Source organism: Cucumis melo, chromosome 6 (genome assembly GCF_025177605.1).
Source record: "Cucumis melo cultivar AY chromosome 6, USDA_Cmelo_AY_1.0, whole genome shotgun sequence".
Taxonomy (NCBI): Eukaryota; Viridiplantae; Streptophyta; class Magnoliopsida; order Cucurbitales; family Cucurbitaceae; genus Cucumis; species Cucumis melo.
Genome location: NC_066862.1, coordinates 3,610,705 through 3,637,754, shown reverse-complemented (window position 1 = coordinate 3,637,754; position 27,050 = coordinate 3,610,705). Strand labels below are relative to the sequence as shown.

The window sequence follows — 27,050 nt, the reverse complement described above, 5'->3', positions numbered from 1 at the left end:
ATCATTACTATGATGTAAATTGAAAAAAAGAAACAATTACTTTACTTTCTACAGATTATTGAAATACATTATAACTTTTTCGGCATCCTTTTTAATCAACCGACTATGAACTCTTACCTAAAAACACACAAATGTGCATAATTGACAAATTAAGATGTTTATAAGTGATTTTAAAATTTTTAAATAAAAGTACGTATTTTTATAATGTTCAACCAACTTGAAAGTCAATATTTGATAGTCGGTTGATTAAAAACCGTAGATGAAATTGGATAAATTAATGTATTCATTTTCTATATGCATCCCAAACTATATATTACTGAAATTTCTTACAAATTGAAAATGGATAATAAAAACGATTAAAGATATAAGTATGAAATTAATAGGTTAAAGTCATGTTCAACTTTGACTTAGATCTCTTTTTTAGTGGACGTGAGATAGCTGCAATAGGTTTCAAAATGAATATTCTCCAAGCTACTGCTACAAACAACATGTTCACACTTGACGAATATGAGAAAAAATATGTAACAAAGGAAGTAGACAATTTGTATTTTAATTTGTATAGACACAATGGGGTATTAGAAAAATTGAACAGAGAAAAGTTTATTTTATGTAGAGTAATAAAATTGTTCAAAGGTTTCTAAAACTTACTGATCCTACAATTCCTCATGTGATTCCTATTTTTCTCAACACATTTTTTATATAAAAAAATAAAAAGAAAATTATATAAAAAGTTAAGATTTGATTCATTCTTCTTAACTTAATTCAATTAGATGCATCCACACAAAATTATTGTTGTCTTTGAATTATAATATTCAAGGAGACAATCTTGCCCTAATCAAGATTTTTCTTTTTTTGGGGATATTTTTCTTAATTGCATGCATGCCAATATATGTATTTGTCTGATAATAATATTTGTAAGAGATCTCCAATAAACCATTGAAAAAAATATTCAAACTACTTTCTTTTAGAATTTCTCCCACATTTATTCAACCCTATGAAAAACAATCCATCATATTATATATACATACAATGACCTCTAATAAGTTTCTTATGCATATCCTTTCATCGTTATGATATATATATCATCAATTGATTCAAAAACTTAATTAATAGATAAAGGTGAATTTAGCTAGTAAAAGAATAATTAAATATAATAAATAGTAAATGAAAGTAACATAACACATCACAAATATTTTTATTACGGCAAACACAAGTATTACATTATATCAGACATCTTTGAAAGGAAAAAGAAAAAAGAAAAAAAGATCATAAATGCCTTATTGAAATAATATTATTCATGTGGTAGGAACAAACATGAATTGGCATTTGAATTATAATATTGAAATAATACATAATTTAAAACATATATATATATATATATATATATATATATATATATATTCAATTTTAACCAATGAAGGGAGTCCTAGTGACAATGGCTGTCTTAGGATCAACCCAAACCCAAACCCTGTCGCACCTAAAGTCTTGAATCACCACTGAACCTTCATCAACAATAATAGCATCCACCAATGGATTCTCTCTCTCAATTGTCTTCTCTGCTTCTTTTCCTGCTTTACCAACCAACTCCGGCCATGAACTCTTCCCTAAACATTTCAAACACACACAAAACCCAAATGTTTATATTTTAGATTCTAAAAATTATAATCCAAAATGTTTTCCTGTCTGTGTTTTAATGATATAGATTCTAAAGGTTTAATATAATATTTTTTTATACGTACGGTTCCTTTTTGTATGATGTTGATATTATTGTTATATTTAGGAGTGTACTAAAATGTTTTTAAAAGTTAATTTTTTCCAAAGTCTAGCACAAAACAAAAAGTTTAGAAGTAAAATAAGTGTTAATAGACATACTTTTCAAAAATAAAAAATCAAATAATTACTAATCAACTTTTTAGAGATTTTGCTTTTAGTTTTCAGCTATTTGAAGTTATGTGTTTGTTTTGATTTTCATTCAAAATTTCATATAAATACTTGAATGCTTTAAAAACAAAAACAATTATTTTGAAAATTCGTCTCTTTCAAATCTACACTTGATAGTAATTAATGGAATTATTTACTCATCACGTACCTTTGCATGTTGTAGACATCTTTCGCGAGATTTTTCTTTGGGAACTTTTTTTTTTCTCTTTATCTATTTGGGAAAGTCTTGTGATAGTTTTTGTATGGGGGAAGTGGGTTTATATAGAGGTTGGGGTTTGATTTAATTTGACTTTTGTGCACAATAAATTATTTCTTCTATCCCACGCAATAAGAATATACATAAGAGAGCTTAATGGCTAACCAATGTGATGTGTCTACACATATAACACTAACATTCAAATTTTACTTCTATATATACTTCAATTTTAAAGTTTTTGTTCCCCACTCTCTATTTATTCTTACCTCCAACATTTCAAACTAATAAATAAAAAAATTATTAAAAAATATTTACAAAATATAGTAAAATTTCAAATTTTATAATGTAAAAAATAATGTTTAAAGAATATTTAAATTTACAAATCTAAACACATATGACTGTTACCATTAAATTATTGTTTTGTTTATTAAGCTAATTATATGAGAAAATTCTGCCCTACTATTATACCCATTTATTAGCAGACTTACGTGGTTGAACAATGTTTCCTTTTTTCTTTTCTTTTGAAAAAAAAAAACAGAGAGACGAAGAATGAACGTTCTTTTCTTTGGCAACTTTTAAATTTTATTTGTATGCAAAGTAATTAACTAAAATTGTTTGGATAAAGTAAAAAGTCAAAACACGAAAGGGTTGTTTTTGTCAAAATAGTTGAATTGAATTTAGATTCCATGACCCCAACTAATTTTACACCTTCTATGTCGCTTAAAGTGGTTTTGTTTTTAGGTTATTAGTTTGAATAACAAATTTAAAATATTATAATCGAATATATAATAATATTTTTAATAAATTATAAATATAGTATAATCTATCAATAATAGATATTTTCTTTTTCCACAAATATATACCATTGTTAGTTGAGTAAGTTCACATTGGCATCAATTATTGTTATATAAACTTCGACAAAAATTTGTTATATACAAATTTTTAAAATGTTTCTATATTTGAATATAATTCATTTCTAATACTTTGGATTTAATTCATATATAAACAATTTTTGTTTTTTCCTTTCCTCCAACTTTTGTATGGTCTCCCTGCATGGAGAAGTGGGGTTTCATAAGACTTGGGATTTTAATTAATTATATTGTTCTCTCTTTGTATCAAGTAGGATATTTGGAAAGTGAACCAATCCACCTACGTGCCCCTAAAAAATCTTGACTTTGACTTTCCTTCAAAATACATATACATGGAAAAAAACATAGGTGCAAATTGGATGTACTCATTTTTTATGTATCCTAAGCTGTATATGCAATGATGTCTTAAAATAAAAAAAATAAAATTTTCAAAATTTATATTTGTGTGATGAAAAAGTGAGAAACATTGCGTGTTCACTCTCTCTCTCTATACATATATATATATATTTATTTGTGGTATACTGTTTGAAATTTCATATTAATGGAAAATGGATAATATAAAGGATTAAAGATATAAATATGAAATTGATAGGTTAAACCATGTTTAACTTTGACTTAGATCTCCTTTTTTGTGGACATGAGATTTTAGCCATCGATGGGTTTCAAAACAACGTGGTTGAACAATAATAAATATTCTCGAAGCAAGTGCTACAAACAACATGTTCACACTTGATGAATATGAGAAAAAACATGTATAACAAAGGAAGTACACAATTTGTATTTTAATTTGTATAGACACAATGGGGAAACTAATATTAGAAAAATGGAAGAGAGATAAAAGTTTCTTTTATATGTAGAGTATTAAAATTGTTCATTGTAAGTGAAATGTTCAAAATAGAAAAAGGGTTTTTACTTGTCAAAATAGTTTTTCTTTGTTCAATCTCTTGCAAAGAATTTCACATCCATTCATGTATAATATTTTAAATTAGTAGTGTAAATTATCAATTAAACACTCCATTTCGAAACAAAAAAGATGGCACAAAAGGATAGGCTTTTTTTCGTAGTTCTGGACTTCTTCTACGAACTTGCACTCCCTCCGAAGACTTCGAGGGAGATTCCTTGCCGCAGGTTAATGCCTACGGTTCAGAAACAATAAGAAACAAATAAGATAATCTCTATCTTTTTCTTTCTGATCTAATCTTGCATATTTCATCCTCGAAGTTGTCGAGTTTGCGAAAGGATTTCAGTTAGACTGCATAACAGTGGATGTTTCGCCTATGTCTATCATATGACAGTTAACACTCCATGCGTCTTTCAACTCAGCTGCGGACTGCAGAGGCCTTGGCTTTAAGTCCGCATCTTGAGTTAGGCTTTTGGCATGGCCGTAGAGCAAAGAGATTCATCCTGATGCGAGCCTTTGCCTCTGCAGTCATGCGTCTTGATTCTATAAGTGGCTGCCTGATGTAAGCAAGGAATGAAGGGACATTGAAGCAGGGGTGTAACAAATTGAATTTGGGATTGGGTTGAACATGTTTCGGGACCGATCTGAATTTTTGGATTAATTGGGTTGGCAACTCGAATGAACCGAAAAGCAGTTTCAACCCAAATAGGTTGGATTATTGGGTTGCATTTTTTTTTATATTTTTAATATTTATTAAATTTCGAAAACATTATGATATTACATCGAGCAGACATCCAAAAACATCACTAACTACAACATTAATATAATAATAATTAACAAAAAGTACTGAAACATGTAATATATCATTAATTCAGGTTGGGTTGCGTTGAAATGAATTTTTCAAACCTTAATACGAGACTTAATTCAACTCAAAAAAAAACTTAACCCAACCCAAATTTTAAAATAACCCAACCAAACTCTTATAAAATGGGTTAAATAGTCTCATTTGAATTGTCGAGTTATTCTTATGCCTCTATAATATAAAAATATTGAGTTAGGATATGTCGAGGTGCTAAGAATATATTAATCTAGTCGAAACGTTCAAATATAAAAACTAAAACTTACCAATTCCTACCCATCCCTCGTGTGATTCCTATTTTTCTCGACACATCTTATATGTAAAAAAATAAAAGAAAATAGAATTTAAGATTTTATTCATTGTTCTTAACAATTGGATTTTTTTTCTTTTTTACCTAATATATTTCTCCCTTAACTCAATCCATTATCCAAAACTTAATTCAATTAGACGTCCATACAAAATTATTGTTGTCTTTGAATTATAATATTCAACGAGACGTCCTTGCCCTAATTAAGATTTTTTTTGGGATATTTTTCTTAATTGCATGCCAATATATGTTTTTGTCTCATAATAAGATTCGTAAGAGATCTCCAATAAACCATTGAATAAATATTCAAACTACTTCTTTTATATTTTCTCTCACATCCAATTCAACCCTATAAAAAACAATCCATTGCATTATATATATATATATATAGCGACTGTCTAATAAATTTTTTATACACGTTATCAATTGATTCAAAAACTTGGTGGGATAAAGTTGAATTTAATTATACATCGCACACCGACAATTATATAAAATAATAATCAAATATCATAAAAAATAAATGAAAGTACCATAACACATAACAAATATTTTTATTTTCCGGCAAACCACGTAACACAAGTAGTACATTATATCAGTACAGACATCTTTGAAAAGAAAAGGAAGAAAAGATCACAAACACCTTATTGAAATAATATAATTCATGTGGTTAGGAACAAACATGAATTGGCATTTGAGTAATAGTATTGAAACGAACACATAATTTAAAACATATATATTTAATTTTAACCAACGACAGGAGTCCTAGTGACAATGGCTGTTTGTGGATCCACCCAAACCCAAACCCTGTCGCACCTAAAGTCTTGACCCACCACTGAACCTTCCTCAACAATATCAGCATTCACCCATGGATTCTCTTTCTCAATTATCCTCTCTGCTTCTTTTCCTGCCTTACCAACCAACTCCGGCCATGAACTCTTCCCTAAACATTTCAAACACACACAATACCCATACGTTTATATTTTATATTCTAAATATTATATATTCCAAAATATTTCCCGTCTATATTTTAACGATAATAGATTCTAAAAGTTTGAATATAAATATTTCGTTGATATGTGCATGGTGTTTGTATTTACAAAGTGTCCTAACAAAAAAATTTATAGGCGGAATAAGTGTTGATAGACATACTTTTCAAAAACAAAAAAATAAAAAACCCAAACTATCACCAAACATAGTTTTAGAGATTTCTTTTTTTGGTTTTCAGTTATGGAAGATATGTGTTTGTTTGATTTTCATTCTAAATTTCATAGGAAGGTTCTCGTACTTTTTTTAAAAAAAATACCTAAATTGTTCTTAGTCAAACTTTAAAAACAAAAACTATTATTTTGAAAACTTGTCGCTTTGAATCTATACTTGATTTTATAAAAGTATTAATGAAAAGTGAACAAAAGATAAAAATAGTGTTCATAGACCTAATTTCAAAAGGACGCAGGCAATAATGATGTTATTTACACATCATGTACCTTTGCATGGATTACGCATCTTTGGCAATGTTGATAGGGTTTTTTCTTAGGAAACTTTTTTTCTTTCTTTATCTGTTAGGGAAACTGATCTTGTGATAGTTTTTGTATTGGGGAAGTGGGTTTATATAGAGGTTTGGTTTGATTTATTTGGCTGATTTAATTTAACTTTTGTGCAATAAATTATTTCTTTTGTCCCACGTAAAAATAAATATAGAGCGACCTTATGGTTAACCAATGTGATGTAATACTAGCATTCAAATTTTACCTTCTATACTTCAATTTTAAGTTTGTTTTTGCTCCCCCTTTCTATTTATTCTTAGTAATTTAGTAAAATTTCAAAATATAATGTTTATATCAATATTTATCATAAATAAAATCTTAAATTTTGAGATGATTTTTAAATATTTTGATTTATTTTTTCAATAACTTGTGTATTATTATTTTTTATAAAAAAAGTAGTTGGTGAAGATTTTTAAAGTACGTAGTTATCCTAATAGTTTGTAAAAAAAGAGTTTTTTTTTTTTTCTTTTAAGAATAATACATCGGCAAAAACGTATGAAAGGACAAAAACCCACTATGTCATGAAGTGTAAACTTTGTCATTTTCTATAATTTCTTTTTAATCATTAAACACACCTATTTGAATGCTCAAAATCCGTCTTCTAACCATTGTTATCCCAACAATTTCTTTAAAAATATCGTTTTAAGAATATTTAAATTTACAAAAATTTAAACACATATAACATTACCATTAATTAACTTATTGTTTTGTTTATTAATTAAGCTAATTATATGAGACAATTTTGCTCTACTCTTGTACCTATTTATTAGCAGACTTACGACGTGGTTGAACATTGTTTCTTTTTTCTTAGAGAAGAATGAACATTATTTCTTTGGCATTTTTAAATTTTATTTGTATGCAAAGTAATTAACTAAAATTGTTTGGATAAAGTAAAAAGTCAAAACATGAAAGGGTTGTTTTTGTCAATATATTTTCCATAATCTATATATTATTTAAGATAATTAATATTTTAATGCATATTAATTTCGATATGTATTTTTAGTATACATGCCATTTCACAAATAATCTTGTTTACTCTACCTCAACAATTAAATCTTAAATTAATAAAAATACTTATGAAATTTTCTTTAAAATAAACAAGGGAAGGATGAAAATTGGACCTAAAATAAAATTGTATTTAATAAGTAGTACCATTTGTTTTTTTTTTTGTTTTTTCTTTTTTGAAAGTTTTGAGGTTTCTTAAATAAAAGAGTTGGAATTTTATTTAAATTTCAAATGTTGCCTTTTTTCGTTTCAAAATTTTGATCGCTTCCTTATAAGTTATATGCCTAGCCTTCATGATTGATTATTGATTATTGATTATTGATTGATTCATAGATTTAAGTTTGATGAATGAATGTAAATTTAATTTTATATATCATCTAACAAATATGAATTTGCAAAAGAAAAAGAAGAACAGAAAGAGTACACATTGTATCAAAGAGAAAATTTGAACAAAGAAAAACTGATATACATATAAGGTTAGAAGTCAGAACATAAAATGGGCTTTTGATCAAAATAGTTGAATTCAAATTTGTTTTTCTCCAATTTCAAATCCATATGCCCTAATATTATTGTCGATATTTCTTAAGATCTTAACCACTATATATCTTTTATCCACACATCTTCATCTTTCGCCATATAATTATACGTTAGGTTAATCTAAATGCTAATTCTAATTACTTTTTAAGTTTAGGTCTAATGCCAGCTATTGTCGGTTTTGTTTACACAAAAAATTATTGCCTAATTAATAACATCTTTATTATAATTCTTTATGTTAAGAAAAATATTATTATTATTAATTAATCAATTTCAATAAAATTTAAAAATACATGGAAAAAGTTTCAAAGTATTAAGAAATAAATAAATGATATTTTAATCTGTAGTTCCATATGTGTACATAATAATAAACTCTTTGTTTTACGTTAATATAGTCATTACATATGTATTTAAAGTAATACAAATTTATAAAGTAAATTTGATTTAATTGAAACAATGAATTAAATTTAATTACAAATATGATTAAGGTTGCGATTGCAAACGGTATGTCTCCCATTCAAACTATGAATTATGATTAATATTTAATCAATGACCAAAAGATTTATTATTATTTATTTAAAAAAAATGGAGAAGACCTTGAAACAATAAATAAAATAACTAATAAAATAAACAATTTGACAACCATAATTGTAAAACCAAAGTTTTATAAATCAATACATAATAATGTCAAAGAAAACAACACAAATACAATGACACAGTGGAAACTTTTTTATTGAACGTAAAATATGAAAAGCAAATTAACGACGCATTGATCCATTTGAACATCGATTTAACTGAATAACTAAAGAAAATAAACATCCCAGAGCGTCTAATTATAATGCATACGATAGCGATTAGCCGATGCGAGGGGTCTTAGTAACGTTATTGGTCTTCTTGTGGACGAAAACAAAAACTCGACCACACTCGAAGTTGGTGACGACAGAAGATCCTTCTTCAACGACAATGGCTTTAACCGAACTATTTTGTTTCTCTATAATTTTGACTGCAATTTCTGCTGGAGCATTAACAAGCTCTGGCCATGAGCTCTTTCCTGTGTGTCACACATCAAATAAATAAAAACTAACCATTAAGATAAAGAGAAAGAGGCTAAATTTTTGTATATATTGAAGATATAATAATATACCTTTGCATGAGTTTGGCATGTTGGGACTTGGGGAATTAGGTTATATTAATTAGTGATTAGGGAGTGTAATGTGGATTGAAAAACTTAAGAGGGGAGTGAGTTTTTATAGTAATTATTGGAAGACGTGTGATTTAATTTATAGGTATATTTGTACTTTGGGTTTTGAATTTAAATCCAACTGCCGGCCGGTCCGGCTGGCCGGACACCACCGTAGTTTCTAACGTTAGGTTTGTTTTGTTCTCTCTCTTACACGTCTGGTAGCTGCTTCCTTCGCGTTCTAAAGAGTCCGTTTTGATCCATGTTTTTTTCTTCTTGTTTTCCGCTTCTAATTTTTGTTTTTTCAAGAAATTAGTTGAGAAAGAGTAGCTTTTCTCATTTCTTATTTAGTTAAGTTGTAAGATTAACAAGGAGGGTGATTATAATTCGTGGGACAGTTTTAACAATAATTAAATATATAGTAACATTTTAAAAAAAATTACAATGATAGCAAAATCTATTAGTGATAGGCTTCTACCGTTGATAGTTTTATGGTCTCTATCAATAATAGATCAATATTTGCAACATGGTCTATCATTAATAGAGTTTGACAAATTTTGTTATACTTGCAAAAATTTTAAATGTGGTTATATATTTAATTATTTTGGATATAATTATAATACTTACAACTCTCCATGATAATAAATTAGTTTTCTAAATGAGTATTTTTAAATATAGCATACAAAAAATTTACAAAATATCATAATCTATCTAAATATAAACACAAATAATAGTTTACTTTGATCTATCACCAATAGATTGTGATATTTTATTATATTTTTGTTTTAAAAACTAATAAAATTCTCATTCTAGGAAAGGAAAAGTATGGTAAATAACCATATTCGACTTCAAATCTAGGAAAGGAAATTCTAAATCATTATAACCTAGACCATCATAATTTTTCAATATATTGTAATACGACATGTGATAAAGAATTTGAATTTAGAACTTGTTGTTCTTCAAGTGTTCTCAAGTATACACAAGTATCAGTATTAAATTTGATACTAATTACATTCCGACGATGATATAAGATGCACAAGTATATGAGTAATAATGTGAAAAGAAAAGTTGAATATTTATTTATTAATTAATTATCATTGTCGGCAAAGCTTGAGTTGTTGAATTGTTGAATACTAACTTCATTTAGGGGCATGGGAAAGCCAAAAAATCAAACCCTAAATTTGAAATTGATAACATTATTTTTTTTGTCATATACCATACAATTCAATGGGATATTTTGTCAAAATATTTGAATTCAAACAACAAAATAATGAATGCCCCAAAATTTGTAGGTCATCCGAAAATAAAGGTTATGTACAACCACACTTCACCGCTTTTAAAGATAAGGATAAAGAACTCAAAATTGTATTTTTTCTTTACAAACAATCAAAATTTAGGTCAAATAAATAATACATAATGCAAATTATACATCAGATAATCTCCTAGAAATAGATAAATAATTTAATTCTTATTTCTACCGCATTTAATTTTAACTAAACATTAATATATTCTATTCATACCATCAAATTTGATGGACTGAATTTAGTAATAACTTGTACAAATATTCAAATTATTTTATCGTAAACACTTGAACAAAAGATGATAGATATTTTATAAACACTTGGAACAAAAAGAAGAAGTTGTTGACTAATAAGTAAGAGTGGGTACATGTGTTTTATTTATACATTGATATATGTTTGAAGGCTATGAAAATTGAAGTATACCCACTACCACCATAAACAAGAACAAATATATATATATATATATATATATATATATATATATATATATATAGCCTCATGATCTCCCAAATCTCATGCAGGGGAAACACCAAAACACATATACTCTTAAGAGTAGAAAAATATGTCTCAATGCCAAGGTAAGTATAACTTCATAACTCTCTCTCTCTCTCTCTCTCTTTTGTGTTTCTGTTTAATTTTGGTTTCAATACTCGTATGTTTTTAACTTGATTTTCCTTTTAGTATTTTTTATATTTAAAAACATATATAGGATTGTTAAACGAAATCTATACTGTTAACCTAAAATATAAGTGGAATTTGATGTGTGTTAATTATAATAATAGAGCATTTAAGATTGTGAATTGAGGGTTGGGTGAACAGGAAAAAGGTCATGGCCGCAGCTGGTGGGGGTTGGAGGCTCAGTTGCGAAGGCAATCATCGAGAGGGAGAATCCGAACGTAAGAGCCGTGGTGTTGGAGGTGGGAACTCCGGTCACTAAGGACTTTCGATGCAATCGGGTTCGGGTTTGGGTCAATAAGAACGGACTTGTTGCAAGCCCACCTACAATTGGCTAAGGCCCAAGCCCAATTCACAGAATTCTATGATTGACAATTGTGTGGATCTACATCACTCCAATTACTAAATAAAATAAACCTTTTATTTATATAATAATAAAATCCACTTCACTTCCTTTCCTTTCCTTTCCTTTCCTTTCCACTTCTATGAATTTTGAACTTGTTATATTTTAATTTCGTATTATATATGTACAATCTCATACATGGTTAAACTAAGGAAGTAGAGGTATATTTGTCTTTGATGTATATATAATTGATCATATCTTATTTTATTGTGCCCGAGTGAAAACTCATTGAGAAATAAATTGAGTTTCGGTTTTATTATTTTTTGAATAATTAACATATCACTTGTACCTCAATAGTTGATATCGTAGAGCAACTTTGAAAAAATTGTTCTCTACAAGAGAAAAAAAGAGTTTATCCTTAGATTTAGCATTTTTATATTTACAATATTACTCTTGGTTTTTTATGAATCAATATTGAATTGTAAAATAAATTACAGAGGTAGAATTTGAACCTAGGTAGAAAAAGGGGCTAATAGTTAACCACTAAGCTAATGATAAATATTAATAATTAAGTAGTTTTCTTTATATATATATATATATATATTATATAAAGACAATAAAGTTGAGAGGGGAGTGGGATTCGAGCCCCCTAGGCCTATGCTAAATCCGTCGGTAGCAATAACAATGAATTTGTATTTTAGGAAAGAGGTCACCTATGAAATAATCGATGTAACACACTGATTAGTACTTATTACAGATACTCCATTAATGCTTATGTTGTTTTTTAGTAGAAGGATGAGAGTATGTAATTTAGAAAAGAACATAAACTTACTTATATGGAATTGTCATGCTCTATAGATATATAATAAAATTAAACCTAGGGTTTTGTTCATCTTTTTAGGAAAATTATTCATATTCCCTTTACCCTTTTAGATACAGAACTTTTGAGAGTTGAATCAAATCATACGAGAGTGCTAGATACTGCTTACCAATAGCAGACTCTAAAAAATTGAGTGAAGATCACGTTTTTCCCTTGGGACCAACAACTTAATTGTTTTACCCTCTTTTCTTTGGCATTCGTCTAAAGGAAATATTCAAGTTGGTATCGACCTATGCCTTTAAGGGCGAGGCAGGTCAATTGGCCCAAGTGACGCAATTGCTTCACATTCTTCGCCTTCGTCAAAAGGTGAGTTGATCTTGAGATCGAAGCAACTCAATTGCTTTGCGCCCAACTCTTTATTGATATCTCACCTAGAGTTTTCCAATCAAATTGGACCATTAAAAATAAGAAAATATTATCCATTAAAAGGAAAATAAATTAGGTGCCACTGTTTTATTTTAATTAGTGACACCTACTTGATATGTTTATTTAACTAAAAATGTATTCATTCTTTTAAAATTTACAAGTCAAAACAAGTAAAATATTAAAAAAGAAGAAAAAAAAAAGATATACACAATCATATAATAAACAAACCTACTTAATCATGTCAAAGGCCAGAATAATAAACTTAAAATTGAAATATTTTTTCAAACCTTAAAGATTAATATATCACAATTAATTAATTTGAATATTTGATGGACCAAAATATATAAATTATTTCCAATTCTCAACATTGTTTAAACGTGACACATTTGTTTATCTAAAAATAAGACTTCTTTTAACGTTTTATTCTTCAAACCAAAAAGTAATCAAATGGTAAAAAACTGATATAGTGAACAAATAAAATAGTGAGAAATATTACAAACTCCAAAGTCCAAACGTATATACATTTAAATAGAATTTGTGACCATAAACAAAACAGGATGAATGCGTACACGCATGAACTTGCAAACCAAATTTCCAAAAAGAAAACTTTTTATATCCAAAAATTAATAAATAATATTGTGTGTGTTGCCAAAAGTAGTAATAATAATAATAATAATAATAATAATAATAATAATAATAATAATAATGCTGCACTTCAGAATTGCATGGAAGGCTACTGCACCAATATATATCTTTTCTTCTGCCTAAAATAACCAAACTTCACAATTCCAATACGTAATTATTCTCTATTTCAAACCCCATATGTGTTGTCCATTTGCTGACTCTTAATCTCCAACCCCCAATGAAATTCAATTCAAACATCTTACTTCCATATTAATTAATTCAAAACATTCCTTGTAATTTCTCTCCAGTTTCCTAACTCCCAAACATGCCTTCAAATTGATTATTATATAAAAGATGGAATTTATATTGTAATATATATGTGTGTGCGCGCGCGTATTCATTCAAAATATCGTATGGAGTTGCAGGATACTGGCCTCATAAATGGCTTTTTATTTTGAGTTATTGAAACAACATGATTCAAGTACGTATGAACATAGAGATTTTGGCATTTTGACAAGTACACATTAGTTACATTGATAAGGAGACAAATGACAGAATAATTTTGATGTAGATGGTATGTTCAAATGCTTGTCATATAAATGACTTATTTTAGTTGAAACGATATAATTCAATTTCCATAGACATTGGAGACTTTGCCATTTTGGGCTTACTACATTATTTACAAATAAGGACACAAATAACAAAACAATCTTGCAATGAATTCAATATGTTACAAAACAGCTAACTGCCTTCTAGCTTCCAAGAATCCAAGGGCCAAAATAAACCAACTTTTTGGATTATGAATGGAAGTAGGAAAAAGATGAATATCAAAACTTCAGACCAGAGCCTGCACGACACGAGCAGGGGCAGCATGGCGTCGGTGAGTGCTAGGACGTCGAGTGGAACGGCCGGCAACATAGTGCCTCTCTTTTAGGGGACATCCAGGGCCGTTGGTGCCAGGAATGAAGGTGCAACCGGAAGGGCCAGAGGGCGGTACGCTGACTCTCTGAAGAGACTGCAGCTTCAGGTTCAGCTCCATTCTTCTCACCATTGGTGGCTTCTCATGCAGAGTCCTACCAGCTAAGTTTGGCTGAAGCTGCAAAAGAAGAAGGATAGCCATTGCTAGAGCTGTATGGAGAAATTTCATATTTCTTGCCACCTTTTGTTTCTGTTTTCTTTTTCTTTCCTTTTCGACAAGTTTAATGAAAGAAAATGTTTGAGTTTGTTGATGAGATTGCAATGATATTTATAGTAAAAAGGAACAGTGTCAACTTTTGGATTATTCTATAAGCTGCAAGGTTTTGACCAAAGCCTCGACACAATTGAATGCGTCCTCTCCTAACAACTCATAGTGGAAACTCTTTTTTTGAACTGGAAATTTCTTTTGATAATTTGTTTACCTATTTGAAAACTAGAGGAGTTCAAGAGATATGTATGTATCAGCCATGATGTGTAGCATTATAAGAAAGCTATCGATTTTCTCAATGGGGTTCATGCGAGGAAGTTTCCAGCAAAGCGGACAAAAAGAGAGAGTCAAAAGGGAAGAACTTTGTTTCGCTTGCTTTAGCAAATGGGATTTAGATTAAATATTAGTTTGTTTTTGAATTAATTGCACAGAATGGTAATATCTTTGAATGGATGGAAAAGAAATAATAAAGAAAAATACTTGAGCTCTATTTAGCAGTGGCGAGAGATGAGGATATTGTTGTATACGCAAATATGCTTTTAACCAATAACTAAATAAGCAGAGGAAACTCTGAAACGTGAAAATAATCAAAAACCTCAAAGATAAAACTAAATTTTGCATTAAAGGCTAAGCAAAGAGAAGGCGAAGAAGACACTCTTTACAAATTGTTTTTCTTATGAGAAGGATTACAACCCCACTCCAAATCCAACCAAGACCCCAACAACTTCCTGGTACGTTATTACAGTGGACAATACCCACCAACTCTAAGACAGGGGAACGCAAATTCCATCCATGATTGTTTTTCTTGTCTTAATCAATGCCCATCTGAAGGTCGAAAGATGTTGTAGCCGTTCATCCCATGTGCCATATTTGAATATTCTGCATTCAGATATTGGTAACCATCGAAGTCTAAAGTTCTTGTCCCAAGTAAAGAGAGATCAGACGTTGCTCGCCAATTTGGAACCAACCCATCGATCTGGCCGTTCAAGTGTTGCTGTTGACTGGATGGTGGAATAAAATCCATGGTTGGTTCATAATGACTGATGGAAGATGTATATCCCCGTTGAAAACCACCATCATGGTAACTCCGTGTGCGCTCAAACCTGCAAGAGCTTGTTGAGGACCCTACATCGCCAGCCATCCCACCCATATCACCAGGTAGTGAGAACTGCCGGTTCAACAGAGTAGGTCCATTTCCCAGAGACTGGAACATTGAGTTGTCTCTGGCAGAAATCCCAACAATATTTTCATCATCAAGGAGGTCGTTAATTATATCAAGGTGAGGGAACTCCTCTGCAAAACCTTGGAGCTGGCGACCAGACGTACAGGCCGGGAACTCTGCGGATAGGACATCAGGGGTTGAACCACGAATCGGCTTCTTGTATAAATCTTGAACATCATTGAGAAGGGAAGAATTGTAGTGCATGCTCCTAACAGTTTCCCTTTGTGAACCCTCCACCCACTGGGGACTGTTTGGTAAGACATCTCGAGTTACCATGCTGAAAGGATAAGTAGATCTAACAGCATTTGGATCTAACCTCTCAGAGCTGTGTGGTACATACATGGGTGAAGAAACCATAGCAGATGCCAAAGAGAAGGCAGTTGATGGACTGACGCCTGAAGTTGAGGTGCTCAGATGAACATATCCAGCAGTGCTCGGAGCTACATGGTTGCCCATTATGGCGTTTCTATAGGACTGGGGAGCATAACTATGTGTGGCTGGAGCAGGGTCTGGACCCAACCGGCCAGCTGCACTCACTGAACGGGCAAGCAATGGGGATGTATGGACTACATTAACAACAGGTGCTGTAGCTCTTGGACCAGGAATTAGAGGTGCACTAGAAGGCCTTGACATCATAGGAGCTTGCTGTGCCGAAGCCTTTTCAGTTGGTTTTGGAATTGTAGACTTCTGAGCCTCTGCTTTTACTGCACTTACAACATAGGATGAGGTAACTACAGGCACAGTCTTCTCCATCTGATGTCCACTAGTTGACGATGATGCTTTAATTGGAGTGGAATCAAGAGCAGCAACACTCAGATTGCTCGACTTATGTTCAACAGTTGGTGGTATATGATCCTGGTGATTCTGAAGGGAGGATGGCACAGCTGTTGATGCATCTCTAAGTATCCTTTCCATATCAACCTGGTTTTTAGAGCTTCGCTCTTTTGGCAATGAAACGACCTTTTCTTCCTATCACAATGAACAAACTAAAAGTTAAAATGGACACCTAATTTTGACATCAATGATATAAATATTCAACTAACATTATCATACATGAAATATGATTTATACATATACAGAGTGTTTCAAAACTCTAAGACTAATATAGTCCATACTTGAAGCCAATGAAACATAATAGTATCAAGATGTTAGTCCGAAGAAAAAAAGGAAGGCTAATGAGATTTCTGAAGAATCAAAATGAAAAGGTAAAATAGCACACCATGCCGATAATAAATAAAAGAGTGCAACCAGAAGTTTGCGATATCTACTGACACTCTTCTTTTCAGATTTTTTTTCCTTTCTTTTCAGTTTGAAGCTCTTTCATTTTATTCAAAACATTTATGCATATGAAACAGATTAGATGAGCACCTTCTTAACTCCCTGCTGTTCAACCCTTTTTATTTTACCCCGGACGGAATGATTAATGACCACAGGATCAGACTCTTTAGGCTTGTTACTGCCGCAAACATCACTTCTGTCCTCTATGTCAGCTGGAAGCTCTGATGACTGATTATCCATCTCGTTGGTACAACTGTTACGATCATATGCTGCATCCTTTTGCTGATTCTTTCCACTACAAAATCAGAGATGCAAATCACTATACATCCTATATGCACTTTCAAAGAAATATAGTTTGATCACTTACCCGCTAGGTGATTTTTGCTTCTTATAGTTGTGAAAAGAATTCTCCTTATAAGGACCGTTCATGACTACAGATGGAACAGAATCAGTAGAACATGTAGAAGAGCTATCATCCATAACAGACAAGCTCTTCTTGTCAGATAAGGGTGTTTGGGCAGAAGATAGACTGCTAATGCCACTGCTACTCGCTTCCATTAAGGGATGAACTTCTGATGTGTCAGTGTCCCAATTGACAGGACTGGCATCTCTGTCCTCTGAATCAGGCTGAAGTAATTCACTAGCGCCTTCAACAGAATCAGAGACATCTGACCCACCCTCGGGCATGTCAGACTTTTCAACCACGGGCTGGACCTCATCCACAATGGTGTCTTCCTCCTTCCCATTGCTAGGGTTTACTTGTTCCCTGATCAGCGCAGTCAAATTTGCCTTCTCTTCTCTCCCTTTATCCTTACTTTTGCGGTTGTTACGTTTTTGTTTAGCCTGTTGAAAGAAACGACCTAACATGGTGAATAAATTATTGATAACAAGATGAGTTGATGTAGGAAGAAAGAGAATGAAGGGAAAAAAAAAAGAGGCAGTTAATAATTCAATCAATGTAACACCTGTTTTTTCTTTGATTTCTTATCCTTTTCTGAAGCTAATCGCCTAGCCTTTTGTTCACTTTCAGCCTGCCATGCTGCCTCTTCTTCACGAATGAGTTCCTCTTGCCTCTTCAAAGCAATAGCCTCCTGATAGGCAACTTCAACTTTACTGCTGCGAGTAAAGAGAGAAAATAAATATACCATTCAACTTCCGGTTAGCAATTGAATCATATCTGATGTGAGAAACTGAGAATCATGTAGAACTTCCTGTTTCAATAAACTTGAGAAAGAGACTTGGTAACATAAACTTTTCTCCAGAAAGCAGCAAGATAATTGAAGAATATCATCACAAATGACAAGTAAAGGTACCAGAAGAGATTGTGGAAACCTATGACGCCATTGAGCCAGGCTAGTATACTAGTTGAAACAAGATATCCATAATACGACTGACAAGAATAAAAATGTGTACTATTTGACATCAGTATCACATTTGTTAAATGAAGCAAAAGAAAAATATTATGCATGCTTGCATAAAAAGTTCAAGAGTAGAAGCTTCCCAACTAGAAAATTTACCAGCTTTTCAGAGATTATAAAAACACAATACCTAAATATATGGGCAAGGACAAATATTTCCACAGTCCTACGTCCCAATTCGGTAAGCCGCCTTTCGTCGCGTTCAATGGAGTCTTTATTGAAGTCTTCTCCGGAGCTACCATCCTGCAGACAAGAGTTCAGGATTTTTACAACCAACTCCAACATTACTGGGTGTACAAATTATGACTTCAGAAAACCCTTGTCATAACTGACAATGAAATCAATGACGTCCCTCACTAAGTGGGGTGCCTATTTACAATTCAGCCCACAAGTGTGTTATCACAATTAATTTAAACGTTGTAGTCATAGAAATAGGTACCAAAGAAATCAGATGACTGGTTAATAGCATACTCTTACCCCAGACCTATCCATAGTTAAAACTTCCAATCAAACAATCTTTCTTCCCACTTAAATTATTAATCAGGCACTCACCTTAGTACGATTTTGAGGACCCTTCTCATCTTTTGGTGGTAATGGTTCCACAGCAGCCCTCTCGAGCAGCAGTAGAACATCATCCACCAAAACGAAGGTGTCTTTCTCTATGTGAACTATTGGAGCTGTTATCTCTTCAGTATCTAATAGTTTTGCTTTCCCTTTTTTACTCTTGGTATGTCCTTCGAGAGCCTTCAATCCACTGTATAATGAGTCCATCACTAAAGTAGACGTCACCTCCTTCTCTATAAAGAAGTGTTTTACAACAACTTTTAGAATTGCATCTGTCTTTTCCCTAGACATTCGCCTCCTAGCATTCTGGTCAATTCCCAACCAGAAAGCCCGAAAACTGTAACAAATAAAAATGAGAGTTGTTTAGAAAGCCAATGTCAATGCCAATGATGATAAGATAACAATAATGATGTGGATATGCTACACTTTTATTTGCAAAACACACACACACACAGAGATATAAAGGGCCATGGAAACACTACTTTTTGTATGACTGAGGAAGTTCCTGTCATAAAAACTTCTCAGAAACTTTGGTGAAAGATTTCTAATAAATATATTTTCTTCTTTTCTTTCCCCTTTGGAGAAAGAAAATAAGCATTTCATTCAAAATGAAGGTACTACACAGGAAAAAGAGTGGCAACCTTCATAACCATATTAGTAACAGAAACTCTCCCAAAAGCTCTGAGAGAGACTATATCGTCTAGAAACTCAAAATGATCTTGTCAGAAATCTAAGTGCAGAGGAAAACATATCTTCAAAAGGTTATTTCATTCTTTTCCAACCAATAGCCCAGAGAAACACGTCCACCAAGCACCTCCAGAAGATCTCTTCCTCATCTTAAGAATCTCCATATGAAAGATAGTTTGCACAAAGAAGTCCCTTACAGAGGGGTGAGACCCTAATTGACGTTAGCAGCTTGAAGACAAGTGTTACACTAGGTCAAAGTAAAGGAACAAGTAACAAAGATTTAATCCAACGCTTCCTCTTTTTTACAAGATCAATGAGCTATCGTCATATTTACATTGATATCTGACCTCCAAGAAAAGAAAGGTTATTTCCTGCCGGCCAATGCTGCTGCAGGAGAGCTAAATTAACAAAAACAAAGAGAGCTCTTTTCTTCCTTTTAGAAGGCCAAAAAGCAGAATTCAAAGTCGAGGTTTAACAAAATTCATTTGGAGTGTTGCTAGATTGGAGTTTTTCCACCAATATACTCTTTTAAGCATGGATTACTAAGTTAAATGATAATGTAAATCTTCCAGTGTAATATCATTCAGTTATCTATTGCTTTCTTATGTAACAGATGCCTGGTTTATATATTAATCAGTTGTTACTGCTTTTGGGATTTTTTTTCTTAAGAAAAAAAAACAAAAGAAGATCCAAGAGTAATGAAAAATCTCAAGAACAGATTCCAGACACTATGCTTACTAGAGGGTACCGCCAATCATTTCTCATAATATGATTTGGAAACTGGAAAGTTGATAATCCATGGAGAACAAATACTACCTTGACCATCTAGCTTTATCCTCTATCAGCTTTCCCAGCTTGCTTCTTCTCTCCTCCACAAAACGTCGACATATCTGCTCAACATTAGTCAAATATACCCTAACAAGTTCTCTCCTATACTGACAATCAAGGCAACGAAAAGGCCGGTCAGCTCTCTCCCTGCAAGACAAAATTCAAAATCATGAAATTCCAAACATAATTGACAACTTAATACTCATAGGTTTCCTTTTGAAAAAGCAAAGCCACCGAAAACTTAGACATCCCCACCGAACTGAGGCCTGTTTAGGGTTTAGACAAAAAACCAGCACACAATGTAGTTTCAGTCTTCCAAAATTTAAAATTTTAACAAATAAATAAGTAAACAAATTCAATTATGTAACTGAACAGATGAAAATAACAAGTGTGCTGGTAATAAGGTAGCCTAAAATTCATTCATAGAAATAAGACTTCTTCATTTTGAATATTTAATGTACACGGACATTGAGCTAGTCAAAACTCCATTGATAAAACAGAAGGGTCAAGGTCAATAATTACAAATGGAAATCATAACATGACAAACCGGCAAACAAGAAAAATAGAACATTACACAGAAATTGCAAGAGTATATCAGCAATCAAGGATTATGAATCTTGATCAGAAAGTACCTAATCACTTGAACTTGTGCCTTTATTATGAGAGTGTCAGCGTCAATAAAACCATCTAACACTTTTGATAGCTCCATGAATTTTTTCCATCCCCAGTCATGTTCTTTCTTCCAGAACCGATGTAATGTATCTGTACAAAAAATTTTATTTCACAAGTTATGCTAAGTTGTACCAAGAACAACTTGAAAAGCAATGATAACGAAACCAACCAGAATATTTTGATTTCTTTGGATCCTTATTCACCACTGCTATTGTAAACTGTGCAAAATGGCTCCAACCTATTTTGCAAGAAAAGATATCAACAGCGATTAATCAACTTGAAAACAAGGGTAGTACTTGATAAAATACAGTTTAAACAGGATAGTACCTGGAAGGAGCTTGTCATGATTTGCGACACAAAGAAACAGGGAGAGATGATTGCAGACATCACACCCCTGAGGATAAATTAAAATGTACCTGCAACAAGATTCTTCAGCTTATCAAAACCTACGTTTCAAAATAATTCATGATCCTAATTCCTACAAGAAACAAGAAAAAAAAATGCATACGCAATTTTGAAAATACTAATGGATCTATCCCCAACCATTATCACGTGGAAGAAAAGAACATCTAGAAGAAAATAATAATAATAAAAAGAAAATGAAAAACCTAGACGTCAAAACTTTCTCATCAATAACCCCCACCAAAAAAGTACTTAGTTTTCAGGAAAAATTTCCACCACCACTACCAAAGTAGTCAGATTGAACACCAGAAAGAGGAACTAAGATGGAACATAAATCAATAATTGAAGATAAATATCAACATATCATCCCCAGAGTAAAAGATAATTCCAGAAAGGATAAAACCGATAATGTAAGCAGAAAGATGTGAAGATATTGGCTAGGAATTCCATGGAAAAAATGCACGAGACTTGGAGACAAGGAGATCAAAAAATGTTAAAAATATTAGAAGGGACAGAATTTATTTCAAAGATATACCCATCCACGTACCATTTATAGCCTCCAACCTCAAAAGCATTACTTCGAAGTTCTCGTTTGGTAAGTTGAGAAAATTTCTCTATTTTCCATGTATGTTTTCCATACAAATCTGAAGGTTTTGGTCCTACAAAGATATAGGATAGAAAGATAAGTACATATTTTCATAGTACAAAGACAAGTGGTAGATCCAATAGACCCAGAACAGCTATCATTAGAGAATAGAGAGCATGATAGAGCATGATACATGAAATAAATATGAAAAACAATAAAGGTGAAATAAAATAATCCACCACCCCAGTTAAAATTTCCAATTTTACTCCAATAATTATAAGCCAACCTCAGGTTTAGGTCATGTACATGACTGATATGAAACACCAGTTGGTGCACTTTCATGCAGATTAGTATTGTCAAAATCCATTAAGCCATCTTTAGGAGTTTAAAAAGCCCATGATATTTTACATATTTTTCCTAAAAAAAATGTCCTCCCTGTTCTATACATTAGTTCAGCTTGCTTAAGCGCTTCTAGGAGAATGTCACTGCCAGCGAAAACACCCTAAGAACACAAATACGGAAGTATGGAAAGGAAAAAAAAAAAAAAAAAGAAACTCAAGCATACCAGCATCGTCGTCATCGTCATCAGTATCCCAGTATGGTGGTGAAGTTGACGGTGTTCCATTTTCCACTTGTTCAGATGACCTCCATTCAGCCAATGCTTCTCCAGACTGACTGTGATGCCCATTTGCAAAACTCTCCACAGACCTCACCCCTACAGCATCTTCACTAACAACACCAGCCATCTTCCTCTCAAAAAAAAATTACCTTTGTTCAGAATCAGCTCCTCTCCTCTCCTCTCACTAAATGATGCAAAACACACCAAAAAGGTCAAAACCAGGCAACAAAAGAGCAAGGAAAATTAACATATAGAGTTAAACCTTTCCCAATAAAGACCAATTAGACACCAACACATAACAGATGTAATGAATGTAAAATTGATATAGCTGGTCATTCATTAAAAATTGAAAAGGAATGGACTGTATTGTATAAAACCGATATCAGTTATTCCGTCCTTCAGCCAATGCAAATTCCAAAAAATCATAATCGTTTGCCATAATTGCTAATTTCAAATGAAACCAAACAGGCCCAACTTGTAACAGCTGTGTAAACCAAAATGAAAAAAAAAAAAAAAAAAAAAGAGAAAAGAAAAAAAAAACCTATCTGATAGAAACGAGAGACCATTAGAGTGTAAAAGTCAAAAGATTCGGAAAGATAATCAAGAATTAAGCGAGACACGAATCTCAAAAGAAAAACAATCCCTCGAGAGGGAAAGAAAATGCATCAATCAAAACCTCAAGAAAAACGATAGCCGCAGAAAAAAAAAACATAAACCCAGAAAGCGAAGGAAGTAACAATCCATATTAAAGGCGATGATCGCAGATAGGGAATCCGGAGCAAAAACCCCGATCAAATTAAAACCCTACAGGAAGAGAGAAAGAAATTGGGGGGAAAAAGGGAAAATCCAAATGGACGATATTCGATACGACATCGTGCAGATCAACTGAGCATACAAACCTTAAAGAACTGGCGGAGGTTGGAGAAAGGGCAATGGAAGCTGAGAGTGTATTGTGGGAGAGAAAAAGGAAGAAGACAGAGACGGAAAAAAGAATTAGAGAAATAGAAAAAGAAGGGAAGAAGGTCGAACGAAGAACAAACAAGAGAGCAGCAAGGGAAGAGAAGAGAATAGAGATAGAGAGAGCCGAACCCAAAAATAATAATAATAAAAATAAAAATAAAAATAAAATAAAATCGGCTTTTAATAAATGAAATATATATTTATATTAAGTAATTATTGGTTTTTTTTTTCTTTAAAGAATTAGGGTAATTAATTAAATGTGAGTTTATATATAATTTTTTATTTTAATAAAATGAAAAGAGATGAAGCGATTGGGGTGTTTTTTTTTTAAAAAAATAAACGATTCGTTGTTTAGGAATAGGTTACTGGTTGGTTTTTTCTTTATTAGAGAGAAAACAAGTAAAAAGAAAAAAAAAGAAAGAGGAATATTATTAATTAATTATAATTATTGATAAAATTAGGGTGGCGGATGCGGTTCCTAAATAAGGGTCGGTGAAGGGCAAAGAGAAGAAAATATGGGTTTGCATTTGTGGAGTGGACTTCCTCAAGTGAAACCCATTTTTCTTCACTTTTTATTTGGGCGGCTTCGTTTCCTATTAGGGTTTTGTCATTATGGGCCTTCAGTTATCTTGGGCTCAATTGGGTTGGATTATGGGCTAAATAGATACATAGCTATCCTTGAATTTTCAAAATAATTCAAAACTGTATTAGGGACTGCATCGTTTCACTTCCTATTCAACTTCGATGAGATTCAAACACCGCGCCCAAAAGCAAAGGAAATAGACTAGAAGTGGAGTTAGTGGAGGGAAACAAAACTTCAAACTGAGGAACGCCGTCTTTCACGATTCCATTCCCACTTTCCCCATCTTACAATCGTCAATCCAATCCTAAGAATTCGAAATTCCGACTTATCTCTTTACTTCCTCTCAATGGAATCCTCTGCAATTACTCTCATCATGGTTAAAGGCCCTCGCGAGGGTGAAACCCTAGATTTTCCACCTGGAGCCACGATTCGGATCGGTCGCACCGTTCGGGGTAATTCCGTCGCCATCAAAGACGCCGGGATCTCCACCAAGCACCTCTCTATCGAATTCGAGTCCGTATCAGGCAACTGGATGCTTCGGGACCTTGATTCTTCAAATGGCACATTCGTTAACGATATCAAGCTTCCTCCACACGATGCCTTCGCTTTAAATGATGGCGACACCATTAAATGCGGTGAATTGACTTCGATTTTTGTTAGGATAAACAGTAATGAAGAGCCTCGGTCAAGGCGAAATCCTAGGCGGAAAGCTGCCGAGAAGTGTACAAGTTCCGATGTTGTGGGATCAGTTGCCGGAACTCGGGGTCGTAGAGGAAAGGTTGTGGAAGAGGTTAGCGTAGTTGGGGGATGTAATGATGCGATGGGTGATAGTGGAAGATGTTTAAGGTCGAGAAAGGGCAGGGGCGTGAAAGATGAAATTGATAACCAAGTACCGGATTGCAAGAAAATTGGGGACAAATTAGATGTGGGAAGGGAGTCCCAGAATATGAACAATGCGGTAAACGAACCCGGCCCAAAAATTGCTAAAAGAAGTACCAGGCGAACGAAGAACACTGTGTCTGTGGCCACAGATTCAGTTCTCGAGAACGTCCCCGAAGATTCACGTGTGGGTGGTGAAGTAAAGGCTGAGGCAAAGAAAACGAGAGCTGGAACTAGGGGAAGGAAGAAATTGCAAAATGAGCCACCACTGGAGATTAGTACAGTTATCAAATTGGAACATAGTGAAAACGTCGAGGAGAAGAGCTTAGGAGAAAATAAACTTGTTGACGTGGGTGAAGGTAAGAAAAATGCTAATGTTGAAGAAAGATGTTGTGGGTCGAGCCCTCATGAGATTTGTGATCGAGATGGAAACCAAGATGTGTGTATTATTTCAGAAGGTTGCGAAGAGGTTGCTGATGGGCGAGCTTCACATGATGAGGACTTCCTTTGTAAGTCTGAGAAGGCGCCGGATCTGAAGAAGATGACACTTGGGGATTGGTTTGATTATTTGGAGACTCATTTGCCTAGACAAATTATTGATGCAACCGAAGAGGTAATTTCTGGTATGAAAATTAAATCTAAACAAGTACAGGAGTATGTTGCTCGGCAGAAGATTGAGAATTGCCAGGGCGATTAGTGGAAGGAAAACACTGGTGTACGAGGTAACCCTTTTGCTTCCTTATTTAATTTAAAATTGTGTATATATCCTTGTTTGTTCAACACACCGTTCTGAGCTTTTAATATATCATATCATTTACGATGTCCAGAGTAAATTACTCTCACATGTCAATCAATCCAAATGGCATGGACTTGCTGTGTATGACTTGAGCATATAGTTTTAGTTGGCTTAGGGAATGTAACCTGGTTGATTATCTTTTAGAGCCGATGAAAGTTTTCCTTCATGGAAACAATGAAATGGCACGTTGATTTCATGGATTTGAAACTCTCCATCTAGCCACAATAAGCAGTGTAAATTATGTGAAGCTACGAAAAAAGCTTGGGCTTGTGTATTAGATGTTTGTTCATTAATCTAAAAATGCTTCGAGTGTTTGATTTACCTCCTTGGAAGATAATTTGGTCCTCTGTTCATATCCATTGTATAATGAATGATTTCCGTATATCCTCTTTCTTTTTGTGATATCTCGTTTATATTAATCTGTATTCTTCTGTTCTAAAGAAGAAATTAAACAAGTATTGATAATATTGTCCAAAATAAACTCATAGAAGATTCAAGGACAATGAAAAGTCTCAATAATAGATTTCAGACAATTTGTTAATTAGGTAATGTTACAGATCCGTTTTCCTACTATAATTCAAAAAATTTATAAACCATCGAAAATAAATCGAACCTTGACCGTTTATCTTTATACTATCTTTTTCCTCACTATCATTGAACACAAAAGGAAACACAAACAAACACACACACAACCAGCATTGCCAATCTCGTATACATGAATATCATTGCATTGCATGTAACTCTTACATGCACGCTCCCTGTGGCATTGACCCTAAGTAACAAGCCTGCCTCACACTAAGCTTGGCTAAGCCTGTTGATGGCTTCACTCCAACAACCAGTTGAAG

General features: G+C 32.7%; 2 protein-coding genes and 2 long non-coding RNA genes across 8 annotated transcripts; 1 reads left to right on the top strand and 3 right to left on the bottom strand.

Annotated features, from left to right (window-relative positions):
- Nucleotides 1-1,176: 1,176 nt before the first annotated feature.
- On the bottom strand, nt 1,177-2,759 carry LOC103483637 (uncharacterized). Its single transcript, XR_001761863.2, has 2 exons — nt 2,090-2,759; nt 1,177-1,604 (listed from the first exon to the last, which is right to left on the bottom strand). It is a non-coding gene; the product is annotated as an uncharacterized LOC103483637 (long non-coding RNA).
- A 2,841-nt stretch (nt 2,760-5,600) lies between these two features.
- On the bottom strand, nt 5,601-6,662 carry LOC127149850 (uncharacterized). Its single transcript, XR_007821638.1, has 2 exons — nt 6,558-6,662; nt 5,601-6,013 (listed from the first exon to the last, which is right to left on the bottom strand). It is a non-coding gene; the product is annotated as an uncharacterized LOC127149850 (long non-coding RNA).
- Nucleotides 6,663-15,295: 8,633 nt separating this feature from the next.
- LOC103483634 (TNF receptor-associated factor homolog 1a) lies at nt 15,296-24,097 on the bottom strand. Of its 4 annotated transcripts, none has more exons than XM_008440344.2 (13): nt 23,887-24,097; nt 22,934-23,171; nt 22,330-22,441; nt 21,708-21,796; nt 21,550-21,618; nt 21,341-21,470; nt 20,697-20,855; nt 19,182-19,530; nt 18,760-18,872; nt 18,177-18,324; nt 17,579-18,054; nt 17,302-17,506; nt 15,296-16,902 (listed from the first exon to the last, which is right to left on the bottom strand). In XM_008440344.2, exons 2-13 carry the CDS (start codon nt 23,112-23,114, stop codon nt 15,526-15,528), a joined length of 3,408 nt encoding a protein of 1,135 aa, XP_008438566.1. In that variant the 5' UTR covers nt 23,115-23,171; nt 23,887-24,097; the 3' UTR covers nt 15,296-15,525. The 4 variants fall into 4 exon arrangements, with proteins under 4 accessions (XP_008438566.1, XP_008438564.1, XP_008438565.1 ...); XM_008440342.2 differs by having other exon boundaries at nt 18,177-18,327; nt 23,887-24,071; XM_008440343.3 differs by having other exon boundaries at nt 18,177-18,327; nt 22,934-23,114; nt 23,887-24,071.
- Nucleotides 24,098-24,670: 573 nt separating this feature from the next.
- Nucleotides 24,671-26,589, top strand: LOC103483633 (FHA domain-containing protein At4g14490-like). Of its 2 annotated transcripts, none has more exons than XM_051086074.1 (2): nt 24,671-25,768; nt 25,865-26,589. In XM_051086074.1, exons 1-2 carry the CDS (start codon nt 24,877-24,879, stop codon nt 26,104-26,106), a joined length of 1,134 nt encoding a protein of 377 aa, XP_050942031.1. In that variant the 5' UTR covers nt 24,671-24,876; the 3' UTR covers nt 26,107-26,589. The 2 variants fall into 2 exon arrangements, with proteins under 2 accessions (XP_050942031.1, XP_008438563.2); XM_008440341.3 differs by having other exon boundaries at nt 24,672-26,131; nt 26,237-26,589.
- The last annotated feature ends 461 nt before the right edge of the window (nt 26,590-27,050 follow it).

Coding starts and splice junctions, on each gene's coding strand:
- LOC103483633 (XM_008440341.3), top strand. CDS start 24,877: ATGGAATCCTCTGCAATTACTCTCATCATGGTTAAAGGCCCTCGCGAG.
- LOC103483634 (XM_008440342.2), bottom strand. CDS start 23,114: ATGGCTGGTGTTGTTAGTGAAGATGCTGTAGGGGTGAGGTCTGTGGAG. Junction 18,873..19,181: donor GTCCTCAAAATCGTACTAAG/GTGAGTGCCTGA, acceptor TCTTGTCTGCAG/GATGGTAGCTCCGGAGAAGA. Junction 18,055..18,176: donor AGAAATCAAAGAAAAAACAG/GTGTTACATTGA, acceptor TTCTTTCAACAG/GCTAAACAAAAACGTAACAA.